Source organism: Tinamus guttatus, unplaced genomic scaffold (assembly GCF_059628265.1).
Source record: "Tinamus guttatus ecotype Peru unplaced genomic scaffold, ASM5962826v1 Tinamus_guttatus_pri_ptg000652l, whole genome shotgun sequence".
Lineage (NCBI taxonomy): Eukaryota > Metazoa > Chordata > Aves > Tinamiformes > Tinamidae > Tinamus > Tinamus guttatus.
Window position 1 is genome coordinate 1492592 of NW_028289186.1, and position 14320 is coordinate 1506911.

General features: G+C 43.4%; 1 protein-coding gene across 1 annotated transcript; it reads right to left on the reverse strand.

The window, feature by feature from the left end:
* Positions 1-387: 387 nt before the first annotated feature.
* TTLL10 (tubulin tyrosine ligase like 10) lies at positions 388-10552 on the reverse strand. Its single transcript, XM_010216231.2, has 11 exons — positions 10421-10552; positions 7472-7637; positions 7224-7342; positions 6868-6988; positions 6597-6682; positions 6136-6307; positions 4911-5082; positions 3417-3557; positions 2739-2855; positions 1219-1312; positions 388-782 (listed from the first exon to the last, which is right to left on the reverse strand). Exons 1-11 carry the CDS (start codon positions 10512-10514, stop codon positions 388-390), a joined length of 1677 nt encoding a protein of 558 aa, XP_010214533.2. The 5' UTR covers positions 10515-10552.
* Positions 10553-14320: the final 3768 nt, after the last annotated feature.

The following is a 14320-nucleotide window of genomic DNA, read 5'->3' on the forward strand; positions in this document are numbered from 1 at the left end:
GCAGACCGTTGAGCATCTAATGGGTGAGCGATCTGGATGGACAACCAGGTACATCCTAGGAATGATGCAAAGAACTCAGGGATTTCCCCTGTCCGACTTGGTTGTTGCAGCTTCTCTTCCCCCCTTTGTGTATAAGGACACAAAAATGTGGCTAATTTCTGTGTTGCACCTGCAGGATCAACGTTGTTCTTAAAAGGGAGGGGTTTTAACATGGTAATGGATGTCTAAAGCTCTGTAACTTCCCTATAAATTCTGTCTGCTTTATTAAAATACAGTTTTCGAAGTACTTACAGAGGTAGTAACTAATTTTCCAGGTGAGTTGGCTACTTTTTCTTTTATATTGGGTGAAAATCATCAGCACACACACAGTGCACACATCCTTAGCTTTTATTTTCTTCTTATCTCCTCTGGACTCGTGAAAGCCCTCACCCTCTGTGCCTGCTCAGAGGGTTTTCCCTGCTCACAGAAGAGTTGTAGGTGTGGGACAGGTAGGATACTCTGTTGGCAATGCCGGTTGCGCAAGATGCCAACCTTTTCTCCAGAGGATGGAAGTTTCTTGGAAGAGTTCTCCAATGGTTTGGCAGAGCTCTGGCCAAAGAGGCTGGGGCTGCTTGCGCATGGTCTCAGGTATCTGCCCATGCAGGGGGACGTTCTGAGCTTCACCGCTTTCTGGCCAGGGGCTGCAGCGTCTTCCTTGTAGAGGAGCACAAAATGGCCAAGGGTCTCTAAAGGCAAAAGGCTCTGGCCCTTGAGGCACTTGTTGAAAAGCTCCAGAACCAGATCTGGAAAAGACGATGCAGTTAGGAGAGAGTCTAAACTCCCTGACACCAAATACACCCGAGCTCTCATGTGTATGCACAGGGCACCTCGTGCATGAGCACAGGGAGAGGTGAGGGGAAGTGGTTTCCAACCTGTGATCTGCAACATCTGTGGACTGCTATTGTTAAGGCTTTTTTTTTTTTATTTTAAAGGGCAATTTTACTACCCCTTCGCCTATATTCACTTCACCTACGTCAACTCCACGGGGAACATTTCAAGGAATCTCAAGCAGGAAAAATATTGTGAAGCTGCAGGCAATAAAGGATATGAATAACACCCTCAAAATAAACACGTGGATGCACGCAAAAATAACTGTATTTATAGTGTAGTCTTTCCTCTGACAAGTGATGGAGTGACATGGTTATGTGGGGATGGCCACGCTGTGACTTGTCCACTTACCAAGGCTCTCGTAGACTATGGTGGGAATGATGTCTCGCAAGACCTTGCAGTTGGTGTGCAACGCTGGATTTGCATTCATCTCCAGCAGCCAGATCTAGGAAAGATGGTCAGAAATTGTAACTCGGGCTTGGTGCCCTCAAACTCACAGCAATGTGTTTTTCCAGGCTGCATGAACACCTTGAGGGGTAGAAGTACTAAAAAAATCCCATCAGATTGCAGGCAAGACAGATTTTTCCTAAGGACTGGATGAATTATACAAAAGCTGGCACGTCAATAATAATAGTAATTAAATCCCCCCCAAAAGCAATCAAACAAAAAACTCTTCTGAGGCTTTCTGATGTTCACAAAAATGTGTTCAGTCAAGAGAGCTATTTGCAGTGGTTAACACCACGAGCGAGTGTACAGGGGAATAAGGTCACGGTGTGTTACAGATGGGGAGGGCAGGATGCCACAACAGGAGCTGCAATATCTGCCCACGCAGCACTGGGAGCCCCCTGCACAGAGCAGGAGGTTTATTGCTTCAAGGGCAAGGAAAAGACAGACAAATCTATGCTAAATAAATGCCTGGATTCACACTTTACTCTCTTTCAGAGGTTCCTCCTGTGCCTGTTTTTAATTTTCTAAGCTTCTAGTTTCTCAGCCTAGAAATCCTCCTCATTCTTACCGATAATATTTGTAAAGAAACATGTTTTGTTTCCCTCTCCACACATAACACACATGGGATGTGAGAGTCTCTAAATGCTGTGTTTTCGCTGAAGCTGAGTTCGAGTTTTTAACCAGCCAAGTAGGAATTGCCACAATAGAGTGATATCGGATCTCCTATTCTACTTAAGGTTTACACAGCCCAAGCTGTGCATGCCAACATTGCAAAGGACAATTGCTGCTGAAATGTGAGAAGCGGCCAGTTTCTGTGTCTTTGCCATTTACTCTGCCTTGTCATTGACTTCCCCTACAAAGGAGGCCATTGTCTGGGTGCCTTGCCCTGCGCTGCACACATTATTTCCATTCTTTCCTAAGGTTTGCCGTTCCCACTGCCCTTCGCTGGAATAGGTTTGAATTCCTTTCTGCTTTAGCAACAGCAGAATCAGCCAGATGGTTTTCTGTTGTGTTTAGGCCAGGTGGTTATTGCAGGGCTGCGTTGCACTGAAAGCAGTGCAATCGCAGTATTGATTATTTCCCTTTCTTTTGGCTTTTCTTGTCTGGTTTTCATTCACTCTTTATGAGCGGGAGCTGTGATTCTAGCACGTTATGAACCCAGTGAGGCTGGTCGAGTGCTAAATCTGGAGTGAACACAGATTCTGACGCTGACACCTGAATCAATAATGACGGATGCTTCGTTACAGCAATAGGGCGAGTTCTTTGCTGCACTGGTGGATCCTCATCTTGTGTACATCAGTTTAGTTCTTGTGACATTAGAGGCATTACACAAATACATCATAGCTTGTCAACCGTGCTCCACTCTTGCTATTAGATATCTGTTTAATATTATACCCAGTGTGTGACAATGTTGTATTCAGTACCTTAAAGTTTTCATCAATTAAGAAGTCACAGCCGATGAGATCGAAGTAGCCCAGCTTGCGCTCCAGCCTGAGCTTGGCTGCCAGGAAGCACTGCACCATGATCTGCTGCATCCTTTTCTGAGACAGAGAACCACCACTGTCCATCAGTCCAAAATTCAAGAGCATGGGAGTTGCTGCAGGTCACAGGCCACCCCTTGGTCTAGGGAGCAGAGGCCTCTCTAGCTTTGGAAGGATGTTGCTTTTTGCAAACCACATCTGCCCATTTTGAGCAGATGCCCCCCCTGCTTGAAGTGTGATGAGTTACAGCAATTCGTAGTGGGTGATCCCAGATTTTCACCGAATTTGGAGTTGAAAGGCATGCTTGGACATTTCTGTTAAAGTCATAAGAGAAAGTTGGCTGAAAAGCTACCGATCCCTGAGAAACTTTTAGCAAACTCAACTAGATTTGCTTTTGAAGTGTTTTTCTAAATCCTAAAGCATTTTAACAAAGGTTTTACCTTTTTACTTTTCTTTGGGTTTAAATTGTAACATTAACAAAACAAACCTCAGAGAGCTGTTCTCTGCCCCCTCTCCCTCAGCTCATATGTTTTCTGGGAAGCTCCAGGGAATTGGGGGGTTGCTGTATTCCTGTTCCTCTCATTAGGCAGCCTGGCATGCTGTAGACTTGCATGTACTCACAGTAAACACAGTGAAAACCCAGTCCTTGGGGAGACCCTTGGCTTTCCTGAACTTCTCATTAACGTAGCTGTTGAATTGCTCCATCCGCCAGATTGTCTCCTCTTTCAGCTGGTTGTACAGGGGGTTCTTCTTCTGCATGTACTGAAAAACGGGGACAGGAGCAAAGGGAGGATTAGATTTCCAGCAGTGAGGAGGAACTAGGAGCCAGGCTGCACAGAGGACATCCAGCTCTCTTGTGTCGTTCCAAGCATCTGGAGTTGGGAAGGACCAAATTAGAAAGGTGGAAAGAATAGTGGGGACACTCACTGCACTGCCATTTCTCCCTGTGTGTCTTCCCATACAGCATCTCTGAGCCACAGCCTGGCAGACAGGGAGTGGTGCTTTCAAGTCCATTAATGATTAATGTTAATGATGTTTTCTGGAATAAATCCCATTGCTAATAATGTCTACCTGCCTAGGAGCTGGGAAATATGTCTGAGAAACACAGGCATCCCCAGAGGAAACCTGGGCGAGGGCTTCTCTTCCACTGTCTCATTTAATCCTGGAGTTTATGGATAACAGACTCTTTACCTATTTGGACAAAAGCAACTCCCTGTCCCCTGCAAAACAGCTTGGCCTGGCTACAACCACCACTTCTCTTTTGACAGGAGGAAAATTGTTGACTCCGAGCAGGAAGAAAGAGCAGGAAGGGAATGAGGGAGGAATTAACTGTGATTTGGAAAAGTCTGTGCTATGACCAGGTGCTCAGGTGCAGGTAAATCATATTTCCCTCCTCCCAGCAGGATCTTAGATAATTTACGTTCTCCTAGTAAACATCTGTCCCTTGTTTAATGTCAGCTGTGCCTTGGGATCCTACCTCAGTGCCTGAATTCCCCTGTGGATGGCCCTCCAACTGAGCAAATAAACTATTCCAGGAAAACAAGTAGTGCACTGATAATGTCATATATTGCAGGAAGCAGCTATAATCCACTGTCCTGAGCTGCACTTTTGCAGGAACCATAAAACTCCAACAAGAACTGAAGTGTGTTCGCCTGATATGTCTCTCCAAAAGGTGTTTTGCTAATTCTCAGAACTCAGCAGTATATTATATATAAGTATATAATTATTATTATAATAATTAAACAATAACTTATTATAAGTAATAGATATTAATTATATTATTATTATATTATATTAATTAATTATATTAATAAATAACTTATTATTATAAGTATTATATATATAGTATATAAGTCCATGCCTATTTCACGGGTGTCCAGACTTTGCATGAGGGAAGCCTTTCAAAGGTCTTTTTTTGCTCCCCATCTACCCATCTGCTCCCTGTTGAGCCCTGCATCTTCTGAACTAACTGCACTGCTGAAAGAGACGTCTCTAGATCAATCATTTACCAGTCCATGAGCAGAAAGAGGTCACTATAGACATATATGGTCCATGCTGAGGATCTTTAGTCACAGATCTCAAAAGTGAAACACTGTTTTTTTGTTTCTGGTTTACCTGATTGGTCAGATGAGCCGTCAGATCATCCGAAGCAGCATCATAACAGGTACAGGTCAACCGGACATAACCTTGGGCAAAAAACAACATGTAGGGTGCTGTGCAGGCAACGAGGAGGTAGGACCGGACGTCAAACTTCTTGCCTTCTAGGAGCAGAGGCTGGTGAATGTACCTATCAGAGCAATAATTGTGCAGAACACGGCATCAACAAGCAGCCGTAACACGTGGCAGGTGCAAGTTTGCACAAAACAACAGAGCCTGCTCATTTCACACTGCAGAATTGATCTTTTTCAACCTTTTTTTAGGTGAATGGCACCAGAGGGCGCTTGTAGGAGGTGATATAAATGCCAAGAACAGACTCTTTCATCTGAAATAGAAGTTGTGCTTATTCTCTGGAGTGGGAGATCATTAAAGATTTACTAATACTTACCGGAGAATATACAAGGTTTATATCTGAACACAAAGAGCCCTTCATGGAGCACCATTGCTTTTATTGCCATCCTGACATGGCCTGGGAATTAATTCCCTTTATCTTCAAAGGTTGCTGGATGCTTATATAAATAACAAGGATATGCTGTTAGAGTGAGTATTACTGTTCTGCTAGGACATGATGTGGTCACCATGTGGCAAGATGTGCTTTGCCACCCTGATATTACAGCATGTCACTAGCACATGGCAATTTGATTGCTGACATGTCATGAAAATGCCAGTTGATGTCATGCTCTGTTGCATGGGTACCATGAGGTGCAGAGTGTCCTTACAGGCCCAGCCAAAGGGTTGCTGTGCATAATAAAGAATCAGAAGCATCTAAGAACTGCAACTCCTACAATAAATAATGAAAACCTTTAATTAATCTTTTGCCTTGCTGGTTGAAAGTTTAATCCATTCATCTCAAAGCACTGAAGTGATTTATTTATAACATCTCCCTCAAGTTAATTCAGTCGTGTTCAAATGAGACAGTAACTATCAGGAGCTGAAGCTGTTCTCATGGCTACTGCTGTCTTATTTTTCTCTGCTCCTTTCTCTGTTACACTGACACTGCACAAAACATTCTAGCAGACAGAGCTAACCAGAGAAATATCCTCTCTCCTGCACATAGGCTATGAAGAAGGTAAGGTGTGGTGTAACCACGTTGAATATTTAGGGAAAGATTCAACAATTTGAGGCCAGTATGGCTTAACCAAGCACACTTTTGGCACATAAATTATGAGGCTTCAGTGCCTACCTTTGCACTATTTTGGCCTGAGGAACCTTGCACGAGCCCTTCTTACTGAGTTGGTCTTCCTCCGTGCTGTGGAGCTTGGCCTGGTAGGTGGTGACAGCAGCTCGATTTTTCAGCAGGAAAATCCCTCGGCCTTGGTTAGAGCAAGTTGGTTTGCAGATCCAAATATCTCCTTCTGCAGAAACGACGAGTCTGTTGTAGGCATCTGTATAGCATCAAACACTGGTGTGCCAATTAGCGAGCTCTGAAAACTGCTCATTTAAACGTGCATGTGTGCACATATATATGTATTTATTTATATGCATGTATTTTATGTGTGTGTAAACACCTGCAAAAATTTAAGACTGCCCAATATCTGCGCAGCAAAGACATCAAAGTTACTGCTATTGTTCATATTTTTATGACTTCTTTAGAGCATCATATAGCTGTTTAGACTGACTGCTGGCATCATCAATACCATTCACCTTGGCAAAGCTCAAAAAAGGCATTCCTTTCATCTTTTAAGTCCAGACGAAAAGATTCTGGGAAGAAGTCTTCCATCTTCAGAAACCTGTGATCAAACCAAACACAAGCTGAAAATCCTGTCCAACATCATAATTCCCCTGTTACTTTCAGAGAGGATGGCTGCAAGGCTCTCATGGCTCCTCATCAGAAAGGAGGATGCTTTTCTTATGCACACTTTCTTCTTCTTGGCTTGTGTTTCTGACCAAGGTTCAAAGAAATTAGAGTTCTTACTTGTAATTAGAGCTCCAGGTGATCTTGTTCATCACCCGCTCTTGTTCTCTCAGGCAGTTTAAGAGACCTATCTTGGTGGTGAGGATTCCGTTGTTGGGAATCTGGTAGAGAAGCTGCTCACCTGTATGAGGAAAACAAAACCAACAAAAATAAACCTTGTCCTTATCGTTCCATGCAGCAGAAGCTGGAGGATGAGGCTAACCTTGTCACTGTTGACTTTCACCCATTTACTTTAAGGCAGTAGTAGCTTTGCCTACCCTGCAGGCAAACTTCTCTAGCCTGGGAGTCACAAAAGTTCAGCATTCCCAAGTTTTTCCTCATCACCCTTTCCCACTCAAGCTGGCTGACACTTCTACCTTCTTTGAAGCTGTTATAGGTCTCTCGGCACTTGGTCTCACACCATTTCAGTGCATAATCCTCTCTTCTGTTGTCATAGATACGCTGCCAGCCTCGTCTCTGGCAGTAGATGCTCACCCTGCATATGGAAAATGAAAGAGCAAAATAGCCTCCTTTCCATTAAGAACACTTAGCTCAGATCCCTCAAACTCCTGACACTGTAACTCAAGGGGACTTGGGTCCCCTGTCTCTCAAGCAACCTACTTACAGCCCAGCTCCATTAGATCCACCAATATAAAAATATGGTCCTGGTCCCTGTGGTACATTTGGTGTCTCTTCTACTGTCTGTTTTGGTTCAGGACACTCCTCACCACATGTTGCAGTCTCTTTAGACCTGACTTCATCAGGTTTCACTTCAAAGGTGCTAGGAATAGCTGCAAAGTTGGAAATGGAGAGACTTCAGATGATCAGGTATCTTTTTCATAAAATGCACATCTAGTAAGACAGCTGCTAGGGAAGGAAATATGGTAAATGAACTCTTAAATTGATATGGGGCCTATATTACAGCAATTCAGAAAATATTTCTTATTTTAGCTACCTATTTATTATTTTACCTACATGGTATATTAAATGGAAGAACAGAGGAAATAGTAGAAGAGAACTGAGCTAAGCACAGAGCATTCCAGCTGTCCAGATGGATTGATTGATTGGGAGGGCTATGGGGTCCTGATGGACTGCAAGGGCCAGAGAGATGTATAGGACCAGGTAGGGGCAGGAAGAGCCTCCCAAAGGCATTGGCCATACACTATACATTGAAACAGATGTATTTTTATTCATCTAATAAAGCCTAGAGGATTTAGAACAAGTGTCACATCCTGACGTGACAGCTCTGATGTTCCATCAACAGGCAGCCAGAAATTGCACACATTAACTGTGCCGACAACAACTGCAGGGATGTGGATGAAAAACACCTTACCTGCGTTTGATAACTCATCATGTCAGGACTTGAAATGGTTCTGTTATTTATCCCAGGGCTCAGAAGCTGATTAATATGCAGCCGATAATGATTTTTTTTAGTAAAAAGTTAATGAGAGCTGCCTCACGTGTAAGGGCTATTCCCAGCAGAGAATGACAGAGCTTGTATCTATCTTTCACTATTGTGAATTATTTGAACTTGTTTGCCTTCTAGGAATAAAAAAACTATAAAGCTGCCTCTATCCAGAGATTTTTCGGTATAACACACAGCAAAAATCCCTGGATCTTCCTTTCCCAAGGCAAAATAAGACTCAGAACCATGATTTATCCATGTTTCAGGTCTCTGCTATATTTAACTCATATATATATATAAAATATACATATTTGACTACCTTTAAAATAGCAAAGCTTGGCTAGAGGCTTGCTTGTTGCACACTGTGGTACTGTAGGAAAAAAAGAAGAGTAAGGAAAACAGGGAAAAGGGATTAAAGGCATTAGCAAAAAAGATAGCAAGATCTTATGGGGATAGCAAATGCCTCCTTTCGCTCCAATTTCCTTTAGAGGCTAAATTAGCATCTGCTGAATTTCTCTTTATCAAGCTAGGATCTAGTATTGGTTAGAAATGATGCAGTAAAAATCAAAGATGACATAGGAAACCATAATTCTACCAGGGGCTGAGAAATTATGCCTCAGGTGTCTCTTGAAATTGGCTGTGCATAAAGTTTGGGAGAGCAATAAATCCTGTAGGTAGGAAAAAAAGCTCCATTTCGGCTTTGTTCTGCTCCCATTGGAATGGGGAGGTGGCAGGGAAGGAAGGAGCAGGAAGCAAGCTAGTGGCAAGCCTGGAATTTATCTACTCTTTGGACTGTTCTTTTATGGTTATTTCTTCCATAAAATCATGTGATCACATGAGGAAAAACATCTAACTCAACGGCAAAACTCCTATTGACATAAGTGGGGAGAAGGTATTGGACACTGTTATCTCTTATACTTTACAAGCACTTGTTTTATGTCTTCTTTGTGCTCTACCTGTCAACACTCTTTTAAGCAGGAACTACATTAAATTTCTGCTTGTTCTTTTAGTACTTTGCACCAAAGGAGTCTAAGAGCCAAAGCCTTTAATGTTCTTGCAAAGTACTATTATCACTGCTAATCCCTGTACTCCTGCCTTGAATTTCCTGCTTAGACTATATATATATAGACATATGTGTATGTATATACATACATATAGGGATTAGCACTATACATTATATGTATGCATATATAAACATGTGTATACATGTATGTAAATATTACATGTATATATGTATTCATATATACATATACACACATGTACACTAATGTAATGCATATATACATATACACACATGTACACTATTGCACATATATATATAGCATAGATATATATAAAAATATATAGTGTGTATGTATATACACCCCCTATATTCATATGTATACCTACGTATAGGTGTGTATATATATATATATATATATATATGTATATATACACACACACATGCACATGCATAGGCGTGTGTGTGTGTGTATATCTACATATAAACATATATACACATCTATATCTATCTATCTATCTATCTATATATACACACACACCCCCCCCCCCATAAATACATTTATATACATATAGGGGTGTGTGTAGGTATACATGTGTATACATGTGTGTATACATGTATAAATATGCACATACCTATATGAAAAGATACTCTACAACCATTTCGCACAAGCCAGAGCACAACATCAGTGATGGAGAACACTATCCACACACACATACATGTACACTATTTTATATATATATATATAGAGAGAGAGAGAGAGAGAGAGAGCACATATATAATATATATTGTGCGCGTGTGTCTATATATAAAATGTGTGTGCATATATGTACACAAACCTATTATACACGTGTGTGTGTGCAGAGACTGTGTGTGTACATATATTATATATAATATATATTTGTGTGTATGTATATGAATAAACATAAATATATTACATATATGTTTTACCTATAAATGTAATACATGCAAATGTATTACATATAAATATATATATATATAAAATACACACAACACACATATATGTATATACATATAAGTGTACATAAATATATATGCCCAGTACTTTGACTAGTATAAAGTGCAATCACATTAATAGTGGTATCAACAGAGAACGCTCTGTAGGACTCAAGACAATCAATAGTTAACAACAAGGCTCCAAGAGTCACCTCTGCCAGCTGATAAGGGTCTGGCCTGCGTTTGGCTGCCTCTCTGCACCAGGGATTTCTTGTTCTTCTTCCTCTTCGGTGGCACGAAGGCCATCGCAGAGCCCCGGCTGCAAAAGGCAAGATCACTGCGGGTCACTTTGCCAGGCATGAAAGACCTGGGCAAGGCTGTAAGGTGCATTTTTCTCTTTGCTCATTTGCTCTGGTAATTATAGTTGCCATTTTCCCGCTGCATGTAGTTCTTGACAGCCTTCGGAATCTTTATTTTGACATTAGTGGCTAATATAAAGCCACTATACTTTCTATCTCTACCTTCTTAAGAGTTATCTCTAGCGACAAGCTTGCTGGTAGCTGTGCAGGTGATCTGCATGCTTTTGTACCTAATTTTCTTGCTTTTTCTACATCCTTCCCTTTGGTAGCACTCAATGCTTGTCTTAGGTTGTCTTGCAAATCTGGAATAACTAACTGGGTGCTCTCTCTATGTTTTTTGCTTGTGGAGGAGCAGTGTCAAATAGTTACCCCCCCTCATTTTTTCAGAAATACCTGGTATTCTTTGCCTATAGCTCAGAGGAGCAGCTTTGAGGATTTGCCAAGTTATATTTGAAATAAGGGCCTGGATCATTCATTTTGAATATTAAAATACAGATGAAAAGGGCTGTTTAGTTCAAAGATGGGCATGGCTGCCAGCAGGTGACACAAAATGCTCCAGCATAAATCCCTGGGTACCGATGTCCAGTATCTCCATGGAGATTAGAAGCATTCTGTGCAACCAGCACATCCTGCCTTTTTGCCCCTTCACTCAAGGGCTAAGATCATATCTTAAGCTAACGGAAAGCAATGGAAATTCTAACCTTTGCTCAGCGGTTTCTAGATGCTTTAGCAAAGCTTTAACTGCCTCGTGTCCCTCCTTTGGCTTGGAGAACGTTCCCTTGGGTTCTAGCCAGACCGTAAACAACTCGGGAAGGACCCAGCCACGCTGTGACGGCGCAGCCTTGCGCTCCCGTGGGATTTTCCGGACACCGGAGAGCCGTGGATTCCCAGCAGCAGGCTCAAAGCAGAGCTGCCTCCCTTCTGCATACGCTGAGGTTCAGTTGTGCCTCTCGGGGAGGTTGGAAAAGCCTCCAGAGCTATGAACACAGGCTGATCTCCTAGCAGCAGCTGCCTAGCTACAGCTGGTAACTGCATAAGGGGTTCCGGTGCTAAAAATGCACAGAGTTTGCTACAAAAACATATGCTTTCTCCAAAAACATGTGTTTTCTCCAAAAATGTGTGTTTTCTCCAAAACACACGCTTTCAGATAAAGCTCTCCAGCAACAGTGTTACAGGAGGGCTGCTAAACAAACCAGGGCACGTGTATCACAGGGAACTTGCACAGCAGACATGGGAAAAGCATCACTTGCTGCTGGAACATTGGTGCTCGCTCCTCCAGGGCTCTCCCCAAGTCTCTTAAGGTCAGGCCAAGACAGATGCCTCCAAAAAGCAAAGCAGGAAGGCTCGTTTCATGCTCTCCTGGACACAAACCAATAGGACAGGCTAAATTCCTGCAAATCTCTACCTGGTCTTTACTACAGTTTTCCCCCTTACGGCAGAGTTTGTGTAGGGCAGTTCATTAATTTTTATTCATTAATTTTGTAGCTGAGCAGTAGCTGAGATGCTGAGACCTGCTCCACGTGGAGGGACTTTCCTACCTTGGAACACCTAAACTCCTCATAATTAAAACTAGAAGGAGGAAAGAATTAAAATACAGCAGCAAACCTGATTCTTTTTCTTGCCTGGTAGCCTTTCTTTTCCCCCAAAAAATAAAATAAAATACAATAAAAAAGCAGGATAAAAGTTGATAGAAGGTGGAATCTGGCTTGGATCCCATCTCCGGGTTGGCCCTGGGTGGACACGCCAAGGCGCTCTGAATACCCTGGCACTCCTTGGCGGTCACCGCGACCTTCAGGAACCTTCTCCGGATTTTCCCATTCGTGCACAATGCCCCGAGTGTGCGGAGCCGGCCGGGCTCCTGCCCTTGCCTTCCCCTTCCTGGATGACGTGTCCCGGCCAACCCACCTGGCCATAGAGAGAAGATGGGGATGGGAGGACCGCAGGGTGGCAACCTGCAATATTGGAGATGCCTTCAGCAAATGTCACACCCTCTAGGAAAAACTGGTAGAGAAAACGAGAGACTGAGGTTACAGCTTTCTAAGTGCTATTATTCACCTGAAACCCAATTAATTTAGTGCTTCTGTTCCCTTCCGTGTACAATGAAATGAGATATTTCTCAGAGAATTGCTAAGAATAATGAAGTATTTTTTGCACTATGCAGATCCTACTAGGGATCTTTAAAATACTGTAAATGCCCTTTGGGCAGCAGGTTTCCTGCCCTTCTCCCAGCTGGGCTCTCTAGTGCTGCAACCCTTCCTTGCCGAGGAAGAGGAAGGGACATTCATTTGCCTCTCCCTTTTTTACCCAACTGCCTGTTTATACAAAAAACGACATGACTGTAGTCACCTGGAGGCCTTTATAACCTGCCGAGTCTTGTTGAACTTGACCGGTGGGTTTTAACATCAGTAGGATGAGAAATGACAAAGACAGAGCGACGGGCACGAGCTCCGTTACGGAGAGAAGCCTTCGCGGCTCCCGCTCAGTCCCGATCCCAGTGTTCAGCCCTGCTCCATGCAAAAGCCTGGAGGCTGAAACACTTGGGGACAGGCTCAGGGCAGCCGGTGCCAACTTCAGCCCAGGGTTTCTGGGCTGGCGCGGGAGCGCGGCGCTATCTCGACCATCTCTCGCATTCGGGGATTTTTCAGGGGTGACTCATGCTGTGTATGGTCTGCCTGTCCTCTGTGATCGCTAGCTGGAGGGTCGGAACAGCACGTCTCGGAAAACCATGTTTTAATAATGCTTGGAAGCTGCTTTGCCTGCTCCGCTCTCTAGCCTCCCTCACACAAAGATTTCCCAAATTCCAAGGTAGCTGAGATGCTGTTCTATGCTTCCTTGTGCTCTTTCCTAGCAGCAGCAGTGGTTTTACAGGCCATCCTTTTGCAAGCATTTACAATGCTTTTGCAGCACTACTCGGGAGGTAGAAACCCAGTTTTGCATGTGAACATAGACGTGTTTTCTGGGGCATGCAGCAGGCACGAAGGGTCAGGCAAGAGGGGCTCTCAGCCGTAATGCACCTTGGAATCCACCTTGTAAGAAAAATCCAACACTGGAAAGGCAAACTGGGTATAAGCAGTCATGGAGCACTGTGAGTTAATGACAATAATGTGGAGAGTGTGAGAGTTTCCCAGGAAAATAGGAAATAGGAAAATAGGAACCCCTAAAAGTGCAGCTCTTTGAGCTGCTGGTTCCTCTCGCTGCTCCCTCTCGCTGCACTGCCGGCATGCAGGCTGGGCACTAATGCAAATTAATGATTAAGCCCGAAATCCCGAAGCCAAGCTGTGGAGTTGGGGGAAGACAAATCCTCTCGCGAGGAGACTAATCCACCCACTTCTCATGGATGTTTTCGGTGTCAGAGTGGGGAAATCGAGCAGCTGGGATGAGCAGCTGAATCCCAGCTTGGACACCCCATGCAGAAGCGAATTCAGTAGGCGAATTCTCTGCACGGTTTCACCAAGATTTCCCATAACAGCATTAGTTTTCGGGTTTGCTGAACACTTGCAATCACACATTCCTAGGAAATGCCCTCTCTCCTTCTGCATCCTCCTCCTTGCCTGCCTCTATCGCTTTCTTTCTGTCTTTCCCATCTTTCATATCCAACTGCACCTTCTTCTACTTGTCTCCCAGAAAAGCAACATCAGCCTTTGAAACAAGGGCCTTATTGATATTGCTATGAAACAGGGCTGTGAGTTTTTGTAAGCAAGATTCACACCACAACAGAGACCAGCAAACAGAGAGGCACATGGTCTCGTTCAC